This window comes from Octopus sinensis, linkage group LG12 (genome assembly GCF_006345805.1).
Source record: "Octopus sinensis linkage group LG12, ASM634580v1, whole genome shotgun sequence".
Classification (NCBI taxonomy): Eukaryota; Metazoa; Mollusca; class Cephalopoda; order Octopoda; family Octopodidae; genus Octopus; species Octopus sinensis.
The window spans coordinates 5,365,382-5,386,569 of NC_043008.1; the positions used below are offsets into that span (position 1 = coordinate 5,365,382).

Below are 21,188 nucleotides of genomic sequence, written 5' to 3' on the forward strand. Positions count from 1 at the left end.
TATAACTTTTATGAAAAACTGGATAATTATAATTTTTCTCATTGCTATATTGCCTACCTTGGAACTGTTGTTGAGAATCACTTTTCTCTCTTGTTATCTGAGAATTTTTATTTAACCGCTGGTGAACGGCATTTTCACTGGGGTGTGTCTTTGACTGCAATGCTTTCTGTTCCAAATATGGATTATAAGGCAACTGCTCGACGGATGACGCTGGGATGTATTTAGTGAAATCTGGAAATTTATTATTAATGCATTCTATAAAGTTTGGTATATGGTCTTCACTGTGGGAGTAGTACATCATGTAAAAGTTGCACATCTCGTCTTCATGGGTTGGTCTGCAATGGGAATAAACATTGGAGTTAATTATTAAGGTTTCAGATAATGAACACAATTGATTATATGAGGGGGGGGCAGAGAAAGAGTAGTTACATATGATTACGATCTTAGAAAGCAAACCCAACAATATGGTTGGAGTTATTTCAGATCACTTATCTACCTATCTACCTATATAAAAGAGGAAAAAAACTTGCACACTTTGGCTTTGGTAAGGATTCAATGGCACAAGACGTGCTAGGATTGAGCTGAAAGTTTACACACCTATAGAAGGCGTGGTGCGTGGTGTAGTTACAGCCAGAGTAGGTTTCAAGTCTCTATCTCAATAACAAAGGCCCGAAACAATGCATTTTCTGCGAGTGAGTGGATGTTATACAATATTGCCTTGAGTTGTGTTCATGCAACATGTTGGATTCTACATGTGACAGTGCGCGTGTTTGTGTGTATGCAACAGAAAAATGGGGCGAAAACACGTTCAATTTTTGAATTTTTCGAAAAATATATATGAGCATATACATAGAAAAATTTCCTGAATCAATTGGAGCAAGTTTGAATTCTCTAGCTTGAAAGATGCAAATTCTAGCAGTTTTGAGTGTGCCTTTTTAAGGAGTTCTCAGTTGAAAATGGTGTCAAAAAATAGCTCAAAATGAGAGAATTATTTTGCAGACCGAATCGCCTCAAAAATCAAACGGGAAGTGCTCTTAATCTATATATATAAAGCTGAAGTTGTCTGTGTGTGGAAGGTTTGTTAGCCTTCAACTAACACTATCTCCTCCGAGACCCTGCAGCGCAAGTTGACCAAAATTGAGAGTATGATAGAAGAAGGCTTGCTCTTCCTTCCGTAGAAGATATAATTCAAATCGGACCATGTTAACACCAAAAATTATTTACATAAAATACGATTTTTGTACTGCTATATCGCCATTTTTCAGTGTATTTCAACCAGAAAAATGTTCACTTAAAGAGAATAACAAGCTACATAATGCAAAATTTTTCCTTTTCAAAAATTCCAATTCTAAAGGATCGAAACAAACCCAAGCAACACCAGGCGATACTGCTAGTCACTAACAAATAAAACTATTTGGAAATAATGAACAAACAAATCTTATTCTCCCCTCTAAAAATTCTATATCTCATGTCAAGGCATTGTTCAGCAAAAGGCAATAATAGGTGCCATGCAATGGGACTTAACCTAATACCAATCTTGTTAACTACACAGTCATGTCTGTGCATTTGTATTTACTTATAAGTTTTGAATGAATTCTTCAAATGAAATAAGAGAGTAACGGTATAGATTATAGCACACTGTACTTTTGACCCATTAGAGCTATACCATAAGCTTTCTCTCTTTAGCATAGACAACTCAAAATTGAACCAAATTCAATGACTGGCACCCGGTCGTTGCCAGTGCCGCTGGACTGACTCTTGTGCAGGTGGCAAGTAAAGAAACACCATTTTGACCCTGTGCTTGAGGAGACCTATTGAGTCAAGTACATCAACATCAAAAATCAATGAAAATTGTAGCTATGATCCCTGTGCCGGTGGCACGTAAAAAGCACCATCCGCACGTGGCTGATGCCAGCGCGGCCTTGACTGGCTTCCATGCCGGTGACACGTAAAAAGCAACAACCGATCGTGGCCGTTACTAGCCTCCACTGGCACCTGTGCCAGTGGCATGTAAAAAGCACCATCTGTATGTGGCCGATGCCAGCGCAGCCTTGACTGGCTTCCGTGCCGGTGGCACATAAAAGGCAACAACCAATTGTGGCCATTGCCAGCCTCACCTGGAACCTGTGCCAGTGGCACATAAAAAGCACCAACTGATTGTGGCCGTTGCCAGCCTCGCCTGGCACGTAAAAAGCACCCACTACACTCACGAATTGGTTGGCGAAGGGCATCCAGCTGTAGAAACACTGCCAGATCAGACTGGAGCCTGGTGCAGCCTTCTGGCTTCCCAGACCCCGGTCGAGCTGTCCAATCCATGCTAGCATGGAAAACGGACATTTTCTGTCTACGTTTTCTGTGCTGGTGTATGTTGAATGAGATGGTATTCTATGTCCAGATGTTCTTCCTGTTGCCAAAGGTATTTTATTCGATGATTTCACACAAACTACCAAAATTTTATTCATGTGATCACAGACAATGTCAGTAGCTGAATGGTGTCAGTGCAAAAACATGTTGATACACACACACACAATATGCTTCTGTGGAGTTTCTATCTTCCAAATTCCTCTCACAGTGCATTGGTCATCTTGAGGTTAAAGTATATCATGCTTGTGTACGACTTACTGTGTCACTTAGGAGAACGAAAGCATGAACATTCACTCGGAAAGATGAGGATATGCTGTATTAATGTGGATGGGTAGTTGTGATACCTGTGCTGGTGGCACGTAAAAAGCACCAACCAATTGTGGCCACTACACTCACGAAGTGGTTGGCGTTAGGAAGGGCATCCAGCTGTAGAAACACTGCCAGATCAGACTGGAGCCTGGTGCAGCCTTCTGGCTTCCCAGACCCCGGTCGAACCATCCAACCCATGCTAGCATGGAAAACGGACGTTAAACGATGATGATGATGATGATATATATGCATTTATATACACACACACAGACACAAACACATACTTTATTAAAAAGCAGCAAAAATATCACAAAAACTGTTTCACATTCCCATTCGGCAGACAGTTTTGTTTAGAATGGAACTAAAATAAGGTTATAACCAAAAATATACAACTAGTTTGATAGATGCACATTTGTAAATGTTTTTGTTGCATTGGTGCTTTCAACTAATGGTCTTTACAATAACTGGTTGCATGCAATAACAAAGTGTGGAATAAAATCATATTATAAAAATCGAAGAAAACCTTAAATCAAAAATAGCTTATAAAGAAGGACAGAGCCTGAATACCCAGGGTAAATAATTAGCTATAAAATATTAATCAATTATTCTGTTGTGTCTGGGGAGAGTCATTTTCTTTTTGTGCCTTATTATTAATCAATTAATAAATTAAAAGAAATATCCATTAAAAAAACTTTTAACGTCTTGCTATAAATGGAGGGGGTGATCCAAGGTTAGACTGTGACAGAAAAGTAGGGAGGCAGAAATGCATGACTTGCTATAGAGGAGGTACATGGTAAGCCAGGGAGAGAGAGAGAGATGGTCAAGTGTGCCATAACAAAATGCACTGAGCACACCTTGTGAAGTGATTGCTGTTAAGGATCTACAGCCATAGATAACAAACCATGTCAGACTGTGGTAACCAATCCTACCCAAGACAGCATGAAAAGCAGTTACATAATAATGAGGATGAGTTCAATGCAATACATACCCAATCTTTGTGTCGCTATTTCGACCGGTTGAATTATAGGTACAGCGTGCAACCTAGCAAAATGAGACACTATTAATTGATTTATTTAATTAAATTTTTCATATGACACAACAAATAATATGCTAATGTAAAAGAACCACTTAGTCCAATAGTAATTTGGGTGCTGGCATCGTTATGAGGTTTACTTTGCAATTACATAGTTCTAAGTTCAATTCCAGAATGTACCACCTTAGGCAAGTGTTTTCTCTCCTAGTTATGTGTCAGCCCAAGCCTGGTGTGTGAGATCAGATAGATGGAAACTGTTCAAAATGCCTGTTAGGTTAGCTTTAGTAGTTCTTGTGTGGTAGACTTAATCAGTTATCAACTTGAACCCCACCACCTGGTCCTTCATTGGCCTTATCAGAGTTCATGTTGTTGCAAGTATTTGAAGAAGGTTTCCTGTCTGAAGCTAATCTATTTATGGCGGTTTCTTCTTTTACTCTATCACCGGTCTGGAACCCCTATCTTGCCCAGGATATTAATCGTCTGGAAGCCGTTCAGCGACGTGCAACCAAGAGAATACCCTCCATCAGGCATTTGCCATATTCTGAACGCCTTACTTCCCTGGGCATGGATACATTGAAACTCCGACGTCTGGCAGCTGACTCGGTAGACACCCATAAAATTATTAACCATCTTACAAACAATAACTCTGAGCACCTTTTCAAACTCCACCCATCTAACACCCGTGGACATATTTACAAAGTCAGAAAACAGCACAGCTCCCATGACTTTCGGAAACATTTTTCCACGCTAAGAGTTGCTGAAGCATGGAACAGACTGCCGGCATCAGTTGTTAGTTGTCAGAGTACTGCATCCTTCAAAACTTCCATGCTTCCTGAGATTCGCCAACACAACACCTGATTTTCTCCCCTCCATACACACGCAAACATGTATCCGACTCATACACTGTTCCCTTTCCAGACATTTGTACATTACTGCATATGCTTTATACGCACTTTTTGACAAGTTGTGATGCACCTGAGCACTGTATACAATAAATTTCACTATTATTATTTTATCCTTCTGAAAGGGCTGGGAAAGGTCATAGTCAGAGACGAAGAGCTGAGCTTGAGTCCTGAAAACTTTACTCTTTTAAATTGTTTTCATCTAGATGGGTTTTCAAATTGTTACAACTAATTTCTTTTCTCTGTTCTAGTTCCTACTTTGATTTATCAAACAAAAGTTCTGGAAGGCACGCCTCACCAAGGCAATGACCAGTGACCGGGACCTCTGGAAATATGCAGTGCTGCAGAAGACTCGGCAAGCGCAAGTGTGACCATAACCTTGTGGCCTATGCTAGGGGTGTAACCAATCCACTTATGCGTGCCTTTCTTCAATGGACACTAAACTCTGCTTGCGAAGACCAGCTGAGGTAAGTGAAATTGAAGTCGAAATCAAACTCGGTGACTGGCATCCGTTGCTAGTGGAGCGCTAAGAGTACCATACGAGTGAGATCATTGCCAGAGCAACAAGCTGGCCTTCGTGCCGATAGCACGTTAAACACACCATTCGAGTGTGATCGTTACCGTGTCGCCTTACTAGCCCTTTTGCTGGTGGCATGTGAAACATTCGAGCGAGGACGTCGCCAGTACTGCTGGACTGGCTCCTGTGCAGGTGGCACATAAAAAGCACCATTTGGGCGTGGCTGTTGCCAGTACCACCAAACTGGCCCTCGTGCCGGTGGCATGTAAAAGCACCCAGTACACGCTCAGAGTTGTTGGCATTAGGAAGGGCATCCAGCTGTAGAAACTCTGCCAGATCAGATTGGAGTCTGATTCGCCCAACCTCAGTCAAATCGTCCAGCCCATGCTAGCATGGAAAGCGGACGTTAAATGATGATGATGATGATGATTGTTTCAAAGAGAGAGCTATAATTACCACAGTGTCATTTCTTTCGATTTTGATTCTTCTCTCAATGGGATAAAAGGCCTGTAAAATAATAAATGACAGTTTTTAGCTGACTGAAACAGAATCAAGACATTGTGTTTGTGTTTACATTGAAATAATCCATCTCTTGGCAACAAGATAAAAGTGTGTTAAAATCCAAAAAATATTGGCACTAGGTTGCTAAGTAGTGAATCATTTAGCAAATCATTAGCAAATACTGCACCTGGTTCAGCAGGAGATAACGAATAAGACCATTAAAAAGCAACATTTACCTGTACACACTTTCCTCCTTTCTCTATTTCTTTCACACATACACACAAAAAATTTCATCCGATTACAAGAAATAATCTATGTATAAACCATATAAGACAATACACTGGACAATGAATAAGAGTTATAAGGAGTAACTTGCTAATTATATTCCAGAGGAGGCTTATAACAAACAATGTATAACCAATAACCAATATTATACACCCAATTTATGTATAATTAATTATGTATAATTAAAAAATGGATTCTTTCTAGGAGCTCTTACTAGACATGGTTTCATTTCAAGAATTTGCTAAAAGTAATTATAAGCTAGATTAATGAATTATTTTTCTGTGAAATCCTAGTCACTGGTATTCAGAAAACTATATTGCAGTTAAAAAAAAAATTAAACTGTTCATGATTATCATCATTGAACGTCCGCTTTCGAATCTTTTCACACATGCCACCAGCACAGGTGCCAGTAAGGCGACGTTGGTAACGATCACACTCGAATGGTGCCCTTTTACGTGCCACTGGCACCGAGCCAGTTGGCTACTCTGGCAATGATTACACTCAGATGGTGCTCTTGGCACCCTACTAGCACGGGCACAAGTGCCAGTAAGGCGACGCTGGTAATGATCACACTCGAATGGTGCTCTTTTATGTTGTATTTATTTAATTCATTTTTTTAAAAATTAGTCTTATGTAATGCCGTATTTTCTTGCATACAAGTTGAATTTTTCAAACCAAAACTTAAAGCCAAGCAAGGTAGGTTGACCTACATACCAAAACAACTTTGGAAGGCCAAAGGGATGAGGCCATTAACAGACACTGGACCTTCAATAACATCGACATAAACATCAAATTTGAAATTGAACATCCACATAAATCTGGAACCCTCTCCCTACTCAACTTTCAACTCAGGATCACAGAGGAAAGTTCCATATTTACCAACATCTACAGAAAAGCCGCTAGCAGAAAACGTTTCATTCACTACCAATCAGCCTTACCCACCAGAGCCAAAGCCGCATACATGAGAAACGAGACTGCGTGTATAAACAACAATTGCAGCGAAGTGACCAACAAAGTTGTCGACACCAAGCAGTTCTTCAGAGACCTAACCCTAAACAGCTCCCCACCATCTTTAGCCAAACAATGGCACCTAAAAAACCCTGGAAGAACCCTCATACTTCCAAGTCTGGCACATGCTTCCTAAAGCTACCACATTTTGACAACAGAATTACTGCAGCGATACAACACACAGTCCACAAAGAAGGGCTCAACATACAGATAGTGCACACTGGCCCATCCCTGAGAAAAGCTCTGTCCACAAACAACACCTTTCACTACTCCGAAGAGTGTACGTTATCAAACTGCTCCATCAATGACCCTGAAATGTGTTAGAGGACCAATGATGTATACGAGATCATCTGTGGCAAATGTGGCACGTTCCACATAGGAAGTACAAGAAAACTGCATGCATGCATAACAGAACATATGCAGGCTGACACCTCTGTGAAGAAACATCTGTAGAAATGCCAGACCCAAGAATTCACATTGCACATCAGGGCAACACAACGCAACAGGGGCAACCTTAGAATCTCCGAGGCCATCCTCATTCACCAAAGGAAACCAACCATCAACAGCAGAAGAGAGTTACAAGAGGCTAGCTGGTAGCTATAGCAAATACTTTCTGTGCATGTCCACTCCACACACACACACATCTGCAACATTCGTTAATTTCTTAAGGATGGGGTCATAACCCTGAAATATTGAATGCAAGGTAAGCCTACATTAATTCATATATTTGTTTTCTTGGGATTTGCCTTGCTTTTACCTTTACCTTGCATTGTTTTGGCCTTACTCATGGTCCTTTATACAATATGTATATATACATAACCGTGCTAGCAGGGTGCAAAGAGCTCCATACGAGCGTGTTCATTGACAGAACGGCTAACTGGCTTCCATGCCTGTGGCACATAAAAGGTACCATTTGAGTGTGATCGTTACCAGCGTCGCCTTACCGGCACTTGTGCCCGTGCTAGTAGGGTGCCAAGAGCACCACTTGAGCGTGATCGTTACCAGCATCGCCTTACTGGCACCTGTGCCGGTGGCATGTGTAAAAAGATTCGAGCGAGGTCATTGCCAGTACCGCCTGACTGGCCCCCGTGCCAGTGGCACGTAAAAGCACCCACTACACTCTCGGAGTGGTTGGCGTTAGGAAGGGTATCCAGCTGTAGAAACTCTGCCAGATCAAGACTGGAGCCTGGTGCAGCCATCTGGTTCACCAGCCCTCAGTCAAACCATCCAATCCATGCTAGCATGGAAAGCGTACATTAAACGATGATGATGATGATACGTATGTATGTACGTACATACATACGTACATATATATCATGAACTAACTGTTACTTTCTCAGATGCAGCATGGAATTTTGTCAGTGAAATGGCTGCGGTCTCAAAACAATGGAAATATTTTGGCAAATTAAATTTAAATGTTCAAGCAAATCTAACGGTTTTTTTGTGTTTCTTTAATGGCTTATAAACACCTTCCACGCTGCAATTGCTTTCATGGATCTTTTCCCTTTGAACAGCAGATCGAGAAATTAATTTTTTGTAACTAAACACTTTCACACTTTGGACACTGGTAGAATGTGTCATATGAAACATCTTTTACTCTTAGCGGTTTTGAGAAAAGTTTATATTTACGAAGTTATTTCGTGTTAAAGTTGTCACATTTCGGTAATTTCAACCAATCAATGACGTGTATTCAGCTGAATAAAATTACTGCCATTGTTTGTCAACAACAACTTCTGATGGTGTATATTTCATTTGTCACTGTTATTTATGATATCGTTTGTGCATTTGCACTGGTTTTAGCTTTTAGGTTTTAGGGTTAGGATTAGGGTTTTATGGTTAGGATTGAAGTTTTAGGGTTAGGGTTGGTGTTTTAGGGTTAGAGTTACGGAAAAAAATGAAAAATGAAGGTAGGAGTGGAGGGGTAGGAGTGGCAAAAAAGTCTTTCCACAAATAGTAGCTGAAAAACAGGAAAACAAAAACTAAAAGCTGTAGAAATGCACAAACGATTATGATGGTGCCATGAAGTAAACAGGCTTCAGATACACTCATTTATTCATACGAACATAACTGAGATGAAATATGTCGTAAATTACAGTGACAATAAAATTGAATAAAATTACTGCTGTTGTTGACAAACAACAGCAGTAATTTTATTCAGCTGAATACACGTCATTGATTGGTTGAAATTACCAAAATACAACTTTAACACGAAATAACTTCATAAATATAAACTTTTCTCAAAAACGCTAAGAGTAAAAGAAGTTTTATATGATACATTCTACCTGTATACGAAGTTTGAAAGGGTTTAGTTGCAAAAAATTGTTTTTTAAATCTGCCGGTCAAAAAGTTAAAGATCCGTTTTCGTTCCAGCACACAATCTCAGATCAGGTCACTTGCTATGCAAGTACATATCTGTAATATATATATATTTTTTATGCCAAACTTGGTCCATGGGGTTGTAGATTCACAAGTTTGTGTATGTATGTATGTATTCTGTGAATCATGTGGCACCATAACTAAGTACAATACACATATATCTGTGTAATGAGGGACTGCAATATAAGTTTATGAGGGCATATGTCCTTTATGCATAATGTTGTTATAATGCATATAATTGATGTTCAGAGAAAACAACTTATCAAAGTGGAGGGATGGCAGAGTGGTAGGTGAATAGGAGTCAGGCTTGAAATTTGGAGTATGAATTGTTGCTTGTGCATGCAGGGGGAGATTTCCTTCCTAATGTTTAAAATGTTCACTGTTGGTGTTATGATAGTTAGTGTTACAGTGGTAACAATTAGGATTTTCTTATAAGTTATCTCCCATGATCTGTATGTTTATTTATCCCAAAATCTAGTACACTCTGAAGTAGTTTCATGTATTCTCATCTAATATGGAGACAAGTACCAACATTCCATATAGCAGGCTTGATAATTGGTGAGAGGTTTCTCTCAACATGAAACCAACAGTAGCCTTGTTAACCTACCAGCCAAGTTCCTAGACTGGGTGATGCATTGTGTTCTTGTGCAAAACACTTCACCTCACATTTATGCAGGTCATTTGGCAAAAGCTGAACACTCGTACATCATCTTCAACAGGAGAGAGTCCGTCATATATATTTGTGTGTCTGTGTAAATGTATATTATATATACATGGATGGATGAGGAGAGATGTGTGAAGAAGTGCCAGTCCCAAACCGTTGAAGGAATCCGGGGTAGAGGTAGACCCAGAAAGACATGGGATGAGGTGGTCAAGCATGACCTTTGAATGTTGGGCCTCACAGAGGCAATGACAAAAGACCGAGACCTCTGGAGATATGCTGTGACTGCAAAAACCCGACAAATAACGTGAGTTCATGGCTGTTCCTGCACGAGCTTCACATAGAAGCCCCAGCCCATCCAAAGTACCTTGGATCACAGGGCGGCCTGCTGTGCTTGAGGAGACTTATTGAGTCAAGTACATCAACATCAAAAAATCAAATGGAAATTGCAGTTGTGATACCTGTGCCGGTGACACGTAAAAAGCACCATCTGAACGTGGCCGATGCCAGCGTCGCCTTGACTGGCTTCCGTGCTGGTGGCACGTAAAAAGCACCAATCGATTGTGAGCATTGCCAGCCTCCCCTGGCACATAGCAAGCACCCATTACACTCTCAGAGTGATTGGCATTAGGAAGGGCATCCAGCTGTAGAAACACTGACTGGAGCCTGGTGTAGCCTCCTGGATTTCCAGACCCCGGTTGAACCGTCCAACCCGTGCTAGCATGAAAAACAAACGATGATGATGATGATGATGATATATATATATAGATTCAGATGAATATGGTACTTAAGTTAAAGGCACCAGAATTTGGTATGGTATTATCCATATAAATCAAATGGGGTGATTATAATCAAAATAAGCAACAAGGATATCCAAGGTAGTGTAGTACAATCGTTTCATGCTACTTCATTTTATTAAACAATGTAAGTATTACATCAATTTTAAAATGTAGAGCAATCTCCAGCCACATATAGAATAAAAATGTGCATTGTCTATTTAATTTTTAAAATTCTATGTGGCCGAAGATTGCTCTACATTTTAAAATTGATGTAAAACTTACATTGTTTAATAAAATGAAGTAGCATGAAATGATTGTACTACACTACCTTGGATATCCTTGTTGCTTATATTAATTATATATATATATATATATATATATATATATTTTTTTTTTTTCAATGATGGCAACGGGGTCAGAAGGATATTTTCCAGTACTGCATCACTTTTGTCATCTAATAAACACGCATACACACACCAAATTAACAATCAGTGGAGGTGAATGTCATGTTTTAGGAGGGGAGGGGCTGCAGAAGAAGGTTTATATTTTATGAATGAATATCTTTCCTATCTTGAACCATTTTACAGCATTGATAGCAAGCATTTCGTCCCATTACCAACACATGCATATCAAATATAAACATGAATTCAGAAGTTATTTTGAGGTTTCTATAAAAACACTTTTCCTTGGTAATAATGAAAGAGTTAAAAGAAGAATTAGACTTACTTGAGGCCAATGTGGATTACTTTTCCCGATCAATGTCCAGCTGCCATTGAACTTATAAGCACTTACCACTCTTGCTGAAACAGTGAAAAAGATGTCAATTTTACTATGAACCCTTTCATTATAATAATAATAATGAAATTATTGTATATAGTGCTCAGGTGCATCACAACTTGTCAAAAGTGCGTATAAAGAATATGCAGTAATGTACAAATGTCTGGAAAGGGAACAGTGTATGAGTCAGATACATTCTTGCGTGTGTATGGAGGGGAGAAAATCAGGTGTAGTGTTGGCAAATCTCAGGAATCATGGAAGTTTTGAAGGATGCAGTGGTCCGACAACTACCAACTGATGCCGGCAGTTTGTTCCATGCTTCAGCAACTCTTAGTGTGAAAACATGTTTCCGAAAGTCATGGGAGCTGTGCTGTTTTCTGACTTTGTAAACATGTACACGGGTGTTAGACAGATGGTATTTCTAATGAGATACGCTGCCTTTATTTTAATTGATTTGGAGAATAATGACAAATTTAGTAAAATAATTGTCATTATTAACACTTTTGATACTAACCTACCCGAGACTACCCCTGGATTCCATTGATAATCACAAAGTTATTTTATCTGCACTCGGTCTGCTTAGGAGGTTGTTGTGTCCTAGCATATGCGCTGCTTCTTTCAGTTTTCGCATTTTCCAGTGGTGTTCTCTGTCTATTATTTTCACTTCATCCCACAGGGGGAGGTGGTTTCCATTTTCCCTTACATGATCAGCTATACCCGATTTATCAATATCTCCTTGTGTCACAGCTTTGCGATGTTTGTCAACGTTAAATGTTGTGTTCAACAACATTAAACGTTGTGTTAACAACAAACAAGATGAGGACAAATATCTGTCGAATGTAAATAATGTACATAATTCATCTCTTAAATATAGAACTGCTTGGAAATGTTTGTACATGCCCAGTGTCAGATTGGGAAGAAATTGGCAACAAAGTTTGCAGCTTTATTTGCAGAAGTGTTGCTTGCAAAAACATCTTGGTTGGATCTTCAAAGTTAGTAAACATGTTCCTACATGGCACAAGAAAGCCAAGTTGTAATTTAACTGAGAAGGTGAGTGCTTGCACAGCAATAGGGAGGAGGAGGTTGCCTCAAGGCTGATGATGGAATAAAGGCAGAATATTTTAGCACAGTTAGAGTAAAAAAAGGGCTAAGCTGATGCTTAGAACACAAATCAAACAGAAATTCTGAGGAAAGATTGTAATTTCGACCAATGTAAAATTGGAAGATTGAAACACAAAACTAAAGGCAGTATCAGATTGGTTGATATCAAGAGGTTAAAAGGACAGACAAGCATCAATATTATTGATTTAATATACTTTTACTGGCTTCAGTCCATGAACTGCAACCACGCTGGAACAGTTGTCTTAAAAGGTTTTAGTTGCTTTGTCTCTAACCATACGAGTGTGATCGTTGACAGAGCGGCTAACCGGCTTCCGTGCCGGTGGCACATAAAAGGGCGCCATTCGAGTGTGATCGTTACCAGCGTCGCCTTACTGGCACTTGTGCCCGTGCTAGTAGGGTGCCAAGAGCACCATCCGAGCATGATCATTTCCAGAGCAGCCAACTGGCTTCCATGCCGGTGGCATGTAAAAGGGCACCATTCGAGCATGATCGTTACCAACGTCGCCTTACTGGCACCTGTGCTGGTGGCATGTGTAAAAAGATTCGAGCGAGATCATTGCCAGTATCGTCTGACTGGCCCCCATGCTGCTGGCACGTAAAAACCACCCACTACACTCTCGGAGTGGTTGGCGTTAGGAAGGGCATCCAGCTGTAGAAACTCTGCCAGATCAAGATTGGAGCCTGATGTGGCCATCTGGTTCTCCAGCCCTCAGTCAAAATCGTCCAACCCATGCTAGCATGGAAAGCGGACGTTAAACGATGATGATGATGTACTAAAAAAACAAAGCTAACTGTGCCATAAAGGACATAACTTGTATGGACAAAACAACAAGAGATTTGTTTGATGCACCAATTTTGTCACCCTCACCAATACCTATACACACACACACACACACATGAACATGTGTGTGTGCGTGTGCTTCTTTTATTTAGTTGCCAATTATCAAATTTCACTTGCAAGGTTTTGGTTAATCCAAGGATAAAGTATATTTCTTTACTACCCACAAGGAGCTAAACACAGAGGGAACAAACAAGGACAGACAAATGGATTTAGTCGATTATATCGACCCCAGTGTGTAACTGGTACTTAATTTATCGACCTCGAAAGGATGAAAGGCAAAGCCAACCTTGGTGGAATTTGAACTCAGAACGTAACGGCAGACGAAATACGGCTACGCATTTCACCCGGCGTGCTAACATTTCTGCCAGCTCACGCAATCAGATTGAACCCATAACCACATAGTTGTGAAATGAACTGCTTAATAACACCTATACCTGCACTCATGTCTTATTAAAAACCAAAAAAAAGAGTTATTGAATATTAAATTACTATTGTGTTTGGTTCATTTGTAATCCATCTTCAAAAGAAGTTTTCATTTTAAGAGATTCAGAGAAATTCATCTTTTCGCAGTTTAACATTACTGAAATTTTAAGCTTAAAACTAGTCTTTGCTACAATGTCCAAATCCACCAGTTTTAAAACTCTTTCACTTGTTTCAGCCATTTGACTGCGGCCATGCTAGAGCACTGCCTTTAGTCGAGCAAATCGACCCCAGGACTTATTCTTTGTAAGCCTAATACTTATTCTATTTGCCAAACCGCTAAGTTACAGGGACATAAACACACCAGCATCGGTTGTCAAGTGATGTTGAGGGGACAAACACACACCTATATATACATATACATATATACAACGGGTTTCTTTCAGTTTCCATCTACCAAATCCACTCACAAGGCTTTGGTCGGCTCAAGGCTATAGTAGAAGACACTTGCCCAAGGTGCCACACAGTGGGACTGAACCCGGAACCATATGGTCGGTAAGCAAGCCACTTACCACACAGCCACTCCTGCGCCTATGTCATTTACATTAAAAATATCCAGTATTTTTATTAAAACCTTCATAATTCTTGATTATTTCATAATTAACTGAGACACAGAACATTTCAATAGAAATATGGTTAGAAAAGAGTTGAACCTTTTCAAACCAACCAACCTATTAGTCTATTAGACTGCCATTAGTCTAATTATACAAAATCATAAGTTTTAAAGTTTTCAATATTTCAATTAAAACCTGCCATCATGATTTTATGTAAAAACTCTTAATGCAATCTTACAAAACACAATATTTATTGCAACAAATTAAACCATTTCCCTAAAACTTTTCAAAGTTTTGCTTTCTCTCAAAATCAGTTGAATAGCTTACATATGGAAGGGTAAAATGATTAATGGAAACATCTAGATTTTTATCTAGACAAACTAAATTTGTTGAAGATTTAAAGACAGTAACCCATTCATCTACAACTACAATTCCTTAATAATCTCAATTTCCTTCCTGAGGGAAAATGCAGGATCCTAGTGGGGAAGGGGATTTGAATGATTCTGATTACGATGGTGTTAATGTGAAATAAATATAAAGCTGTTAATGTAATGCAACAAATTTAGTTGTGAATGAGAATATTTTTTCTTATTGTATGTGTATGTGTGCGACAGGTGGAATCTGGATGATGATCTGAAAGAGGAGAGAAATATAGTAAAATGGTAAAGAAACACTACTGAAGAATTCACAAAACATTTATTCTTTTACTGAAATATCTGAATAAAAACCCTTACAAACTCTTTATTTCATTTTGTTTGCTTTAATAAGAAAAGACTGTAAAATGTCTACTTGCCAAGATTGTGTGCATGGGTCCGAAATGCAAATGGATAAATGACTCTCCTTGGAAATTTGCAGCTGACATCAATGTTGCTTACTGCAAAGAACAAATGAGTTGAGTTAATAGAATAACTAAAGTATAGTAATTACAGTTTGTGTTCACTAACTATCGTTGATTAATTCAATGATTATAATTAATTGATTCTCAATACTTATTTGGTACTGTCTGAAGGAATATTAAAATAACAATATTGATATCTGACAAGGGCACAAAGTCACAAATTTGGAAAGAAGGATATAATATTGACCCTCAATGTAAAAGGATATATCGATAAATACTAAGCACATTTAGTTCATTGCTCTACCAATTCTGCCATCCACTGATCTGGATTAGTAAAATATTAAGGATTTATAAAATATGGATTTATTGAATATGAGCACCATACAAGTGTGATCGTTGACAGAGCAGCTATTCGAGTATGATCATTACCAGCGTCACCTTACTGGCACTTATGCCTGTGCTAGTAGAGTGTCAAGAGCACCATCCGAGTGTGATTGTTGCCAGAACAGCCAACTGGCTTCTGTACCCGTGACATGTAAAAGGGCACCATTCGAGCATGCTCGTTACCAACGTCGCTTCACTGACACGTGTAAAAAGATTCGAGTGAGGTTGTTGCCAGTGCTGCCTGACTGGCCCCCATGCCGGTGACACGTAAAAAGCACCCACTACACTCTCGGAGTGGTTGGCGTTAGGAAGGGCATCCAGCTGTTGAAACTCTGCCAGATCAAGATTGGAGCCTGGTGCAGCCATCTGGCTCGCCAGCCCTCAGTCAAAATCGTCCAACCCATGCTAGCATGGAAAGCGGACGTTAAATGATGATGATGATGATGGATAAAACCCTCAAAAGACAGATGATAAAGATGAATAGCATTACCATGGCTACACTGATACCATTTGAGAAATTTGTTCTATTTCACTAATACACCTTCCTAAAATCAATGATTCTTTGCAGGAGGACAATGTTTTGGATTTATAAGAGAATAGAAATAAGACTGCAAGACATTCGTGCTTTTAATGCTGAAATTGGTAGTACAAGTGAAATGAAAATGGCTGAAGGCAAGGATTAGAAATTTAACTCATGAAATGAATAGCTTTATTTCCAAACACAAAAGCCTACTTGAAGACAGTCACATAATTAAAATAATTCTATTTTTGTTCTCTTTAGTGAGTGTCTTTACTACAACCCTACTCAGTCAAGTATCTTTTCATTGTCTTGCAAGTTACTTGGCAACCTCACTAATGTCAGTGTCATGAAAAAAACACCCAACATACTTTGTATGGCTAGATACCCTTGCATTAGAAAGGGTATCCAGCCACAGAAACCATATCAAAACAGACATAGGAGATCAACAGTCCTCCAGGTCATTGGATTCTGTCAAACTATCCAACTCATGCCAGCAATGAGGCATTAAATTATGATGATGATGATGAGTTGACCAGCCAGAACTTTCCACTTCCTCAGCTGTACATTGTTTTTCTCCTTTTTCACTCAACTCCTATATTACATGTACATGTCTTAATGCATATTTGTTTGTATATGTGTATTTATATATCTGTATAAATTACCGATAAATTAAGCAGTGTTTCTATTTTGTACTTTAGAGTAAATCTTACAACATCCAACACTCTGTGTTTGCATGTGTGTGTTTAATTTACACTGAATTAAGCACACAATTGAAAATAACTACCTATTATACACTCTCTTCATAGACACTAAAAGATTGTATGAAAAAATATAATCTGTATATGTATTTGTTTACATATATGTACAGATACTTCTAACCTTTCCTATCTGTGGCATGCCTCTGTTTTTAATATTTTGTTACTTAGACCAATTGACCTATTACCTTCTTAATATCTAAACATTTCCTCTTCCTTCTACATTGCATCTGGCCATTTCCTCCTTCTCTTTTCACTATTGGCTTACATTCCCAAACTTCCCTAATGTTGCCACACATTTTGTTTTATTACTGTAATATTAACTGATTTCTTTGCCATCATAACTACCACTCGTCTCCTCTATCTCTAGATTGTTTTTTTTGTTTGTTTTTCTTTCCCCTTCTGTATTTCTGAATTACAGACAAGACCACAAGTTCAAATTTTGCTACAGACATTAACCTAGCTGAGAGTAGATGCAAAAATGTAATGGTTAAAACATACATAAGGCTTTGGACAACCCAAAGCTATAGTAGAAGACACTTGCCCAAGGCAACGTGCAGTGGGATTGAATTAGAAACTGCATAGTTACAAAACAAACTTCTTAACCACTCTGCCATATCTATGTGCATTACATGCATGCACATCTGATGGTGAGTATATATTCTAGATCCATGAAACTCTAAGTATTGTGGAGCTGAATCAAACTATTTTATATGTACATGCATAAATGATAGGTAGACTCAATCAAAAATCTCTTCAGATTCGACAGCAATAGAAATTGTATCATTTTGCAAAAATAAAAATGCACAAAATTTCATTCCATCTATGCCAGCACAAGATAAGAAAAGTAAAAAGAAAGGAAAAGAGAAAAGAAACCAAAATAGTGTATATTGTTATATTTCATGATGGTAATTAAAAAAAAAAATGTTTTTATGCCAAATAAACACACGCACTCTATATTTGTTCTCCACTTGTTTATTACTGTTTTTATTTTAGCTCATGTCTATTGTCCAGAAATCTTTCATTACACATCTGTGATCTCTTCAGTGACACTTTCCATCCTTATGTGTGCTCTTGCTCTGCTCAGTCCATTCAGTTCTTTCATGATGTGTATCCTTATATGCCCATGCGTTTGCATGTGTCATTGTTCTTAGTAGCACTATAACTCTCCCCTCAATCCTGTCCCATAAAAACATATGATAAAGACAAAGCCTTTACATAGTTGTTCGATCTGCTAAATGCAATAGCCGACCAACTTGATCACGGATCACCTGGGACTAAGCAACATTACAGACATTCCCAAACTCTGGCATTACAGAAAAAAAAAAGATTTTTTAAAACTTAATATAATCTATTTTTAATCTTCCGTAAATTTACATTAAACATTCAGCTTACACACTAGTGTAATAAAATAATTTTGGAATTTTTCACATTTAGCACCAGAATCTCTACCCATTTCTTCAACTGTTTATTCTTTTATTTTTTCCTGGTTTCAGCCATTGGCCTGTGGCCATGCTGGAACACTACCTATAAAACTTTTAATCATATCAACCCTCAGTACATATTTCAGACAAGTACTTATTCTGTTGATTTCTATTTGCCAATCCCCTGGCACCTGTGCCGGTAGCACATAAAAAGCACCAACCAATCATGGCCGTTGCCAGCCTCTTCTGGCCCCTTTGCCGGTGGCACGTAAAAAGCACCCAATACACTCACGGAGTGGTTGGCGTTAGGAAGGGCATCCAGCTGTAGAAACACTGCCAGATCAGACTGGAGCCTGGTGCAGCCTCCTGGCTTCCCAGACCCTGGTTGAACTGTTCAACCCATGCTAGCATGGAAAATGGAGGTTAAACGATGATGATGATGATGAAATTGCTAGTTTAAGGGACATAAAGAGACTTGACATAAGAAATATTAGTTTTTATAAACACACATACATATCTTTCACCTTTTACTTGTTTCAGACATTAAACTGTGGCCATGCTGGGGCACTTCCTTGAAGAATTTTAGTCGAATGCATTGATCCCAGTACTTATTCTACTTGTCTTGTTTTCCAGGGACATAAACACACCAACATTGGCAGTCTCGTCCCTTTTGTTGAACCTTTGCTCCGAAAGAATCAAAATGGATTCAGATATGGGCGCTCAACGTTGAGCCAAATACTATGCCTACGCAGACTCACTGAAGAATCAAAAGCATTTAATCACGATCTTGCAATGGTGTTTGTAGACTTTTCTAAAGCGTTCGACTGCCCTTAATATTACAATAATGATTTCAAGGATATGTAGTTATAAAGGATGGACTCTGATGAGATTTGAATTATGAACATAAAGAACCATAATTAAATATGTCAAACCATTTTATCCAAAACTCCCCTCAATTCTGTCATCCCTCAACTTTGTCTTAACAGTAATAGAAATATGGTACTAATCACAATAATAATCCTCAAGAATATAGAATTATCTGATCTGATTAAAATATAGAAAGTTTGAACATTAGATTTTTGAACAGTACACTTGTTTCTTATAATATCTTAAATATATATATATATATATATATATATATATATATGCCGGATTAGGCAACACCTGGTTTGAAGCTACATACAACAGCTGTTTTTTATTATCCTCATAAAGAAGGAAAATTTCAACTGCTCTTTCATAAAACCTGCTACATTCTAGACAGAAAATACGTATAAATGTTTGTTCTAGAAGAAACTATCTCAACAATATGTAGAGTAGAAAGGCTGTTCGCATGTGATAAACAATGCTGTAATATATAATTTAACCTTACGCGGAGTAGATTTGGGAATAAAACCATCATCAGAATCTAAAATAAAGATTCCTGCAGCATACTTCTGTCTGAAAATACGAAAAAAAAAACATGTAATTAAAATAAAATAATAATGAAATTATTGTATACAGTGCTCAGGTGCACAACAACTTGTCAAAAGTGCGTATAAAGAATATGCAGTAATGTACAAATATCTGGAAAGCGAACAGTGTATGAGTCAGATACATGCTTACGTGTGTATGGAGGGAAGAAAATCAGGTGTAGTGTTGGCGAATCTCAGGAAGCATGGAAGTTTTGAAGGATGCAGTGCTCCGACAACTAACAACTGATGCTGGCAGTTTGTTCCATATTTCAGCAACTCTTAGCATGAAAAAATGTTTCCGAAAGTCATAGGAGCTGTGCTGTTTTCTGACTTAGTAAACATGTCCACAGGTGTTAGACAGGTGGAGTTTGATAAGGTGCTCAGAATTATTGTTTGTAGGATGGTTAATAATTTTATGGGTGTCTGCCAAGTCAGCTGCCAGACGTCGGAGTTTCAATGTATCCATGCCCGGGGAAGTAAGGCGTTCAGAATATGGCAAATGCCTGATGGAGAGTATTCTCTTAACTAGTCTTTATATTAAATTAGGTAGCTGTAAAACTTTCAACTTAAAACAACATATGACTAAGTAGTCTTCATATGAAATTGAAAGTTATACAGCTACCAAGAACTAGTGTCAGCTTACAAGTGTGTTTATGTTTGAAGTACAGTATAATGTCAAACATCAGGTGAAGCCATCAACTACCATATTCGTTTAATGACAAATTAGAAGATATCCAGCACTTAACTATCAATAACAACAAAATAGTTTCATGTTCATGAACAATTGTTTCTTAATATAAACTGTTAATAAGCGTCTTTTTTCTTAGGCTGGAAAAATGGATTGAATAACTAGATACAGACAACATAATGATGATTGAAGATTGCTATTTCAAGAAAACAGACAAGAGTGATAATCTGTCAATTGGTTTAATATAATCATTTATCCCCTTGGTCCCTTTAGTAAAATCCACTTTGTTATCAAGCATTTAGGCTCAACCACCACTCTGTGGATAACTTTTTCCCCTCCAGTCATAAAAGCACTGAAAAAGGGTTGTAAAAATAGCCCTTCCACCTCTAACTAAGCCATAAAAAAGAGTGCAGAAAAGTGTTCTGTAGTCAAGCCTTTGTCAGGGACCAAATTTATATTCTTTAGTGAGGCAGTCCTCAGGAATATGTTTGAGTATGGTGAGGAGTTTAGGAAGGGAAAAAAAGGTACACCTCTTAAGCAATAATGACTAAAGATCCAAATACATAACAGTTTATTTGTTGTAAAGAAAAGGTAAGCAATTTGAATTAGCAGGTACACA

At 38.4% G+C, this 21,188-nt stretch overlaps 1 protein-coding gene across 2 annotated transcripts in view; it reads right to left on the bottom strand.

The window, feature by feature from the left end:
• The window catches only part of LOC115218053 (peptidyl-glycine alpha-amidating monooxygenase B), a 105,531-nt gene that overhangs the window by 41,594 nt on the left and 42,749 nt on the right, over positions 1–21,188 (bottom strand). For both annotated transcript variants that reach the window (XM_029787814.2, XM_029787815.2), the window contains exons 8-13: positions 19,800–19,867; positions 15,303–15,383; positions 11,462–11,535; positions 5,582–5,632; positions 3,662–3,714; positions 58–335 (exon numbers count right to left, since the gene is read on the bottom strand). In XM_029787814.2, coding sequence (XP_029643674.1) covers positions 58–335; positions 3,662–3,714; positions 5,582–5,632; positions 11,462–11,535; positions 15,303–15,383; positions 19,800–19,867 — 605 coding nt within the window. The remainder of the gene's footprint in view (positions 1–57; positions 336–3,661; positions 3,715–5,581; positions 5,633–11,461; positions 11,536–15,302; positions 15,384–19,799; positions 19,868–21,188) is intronic.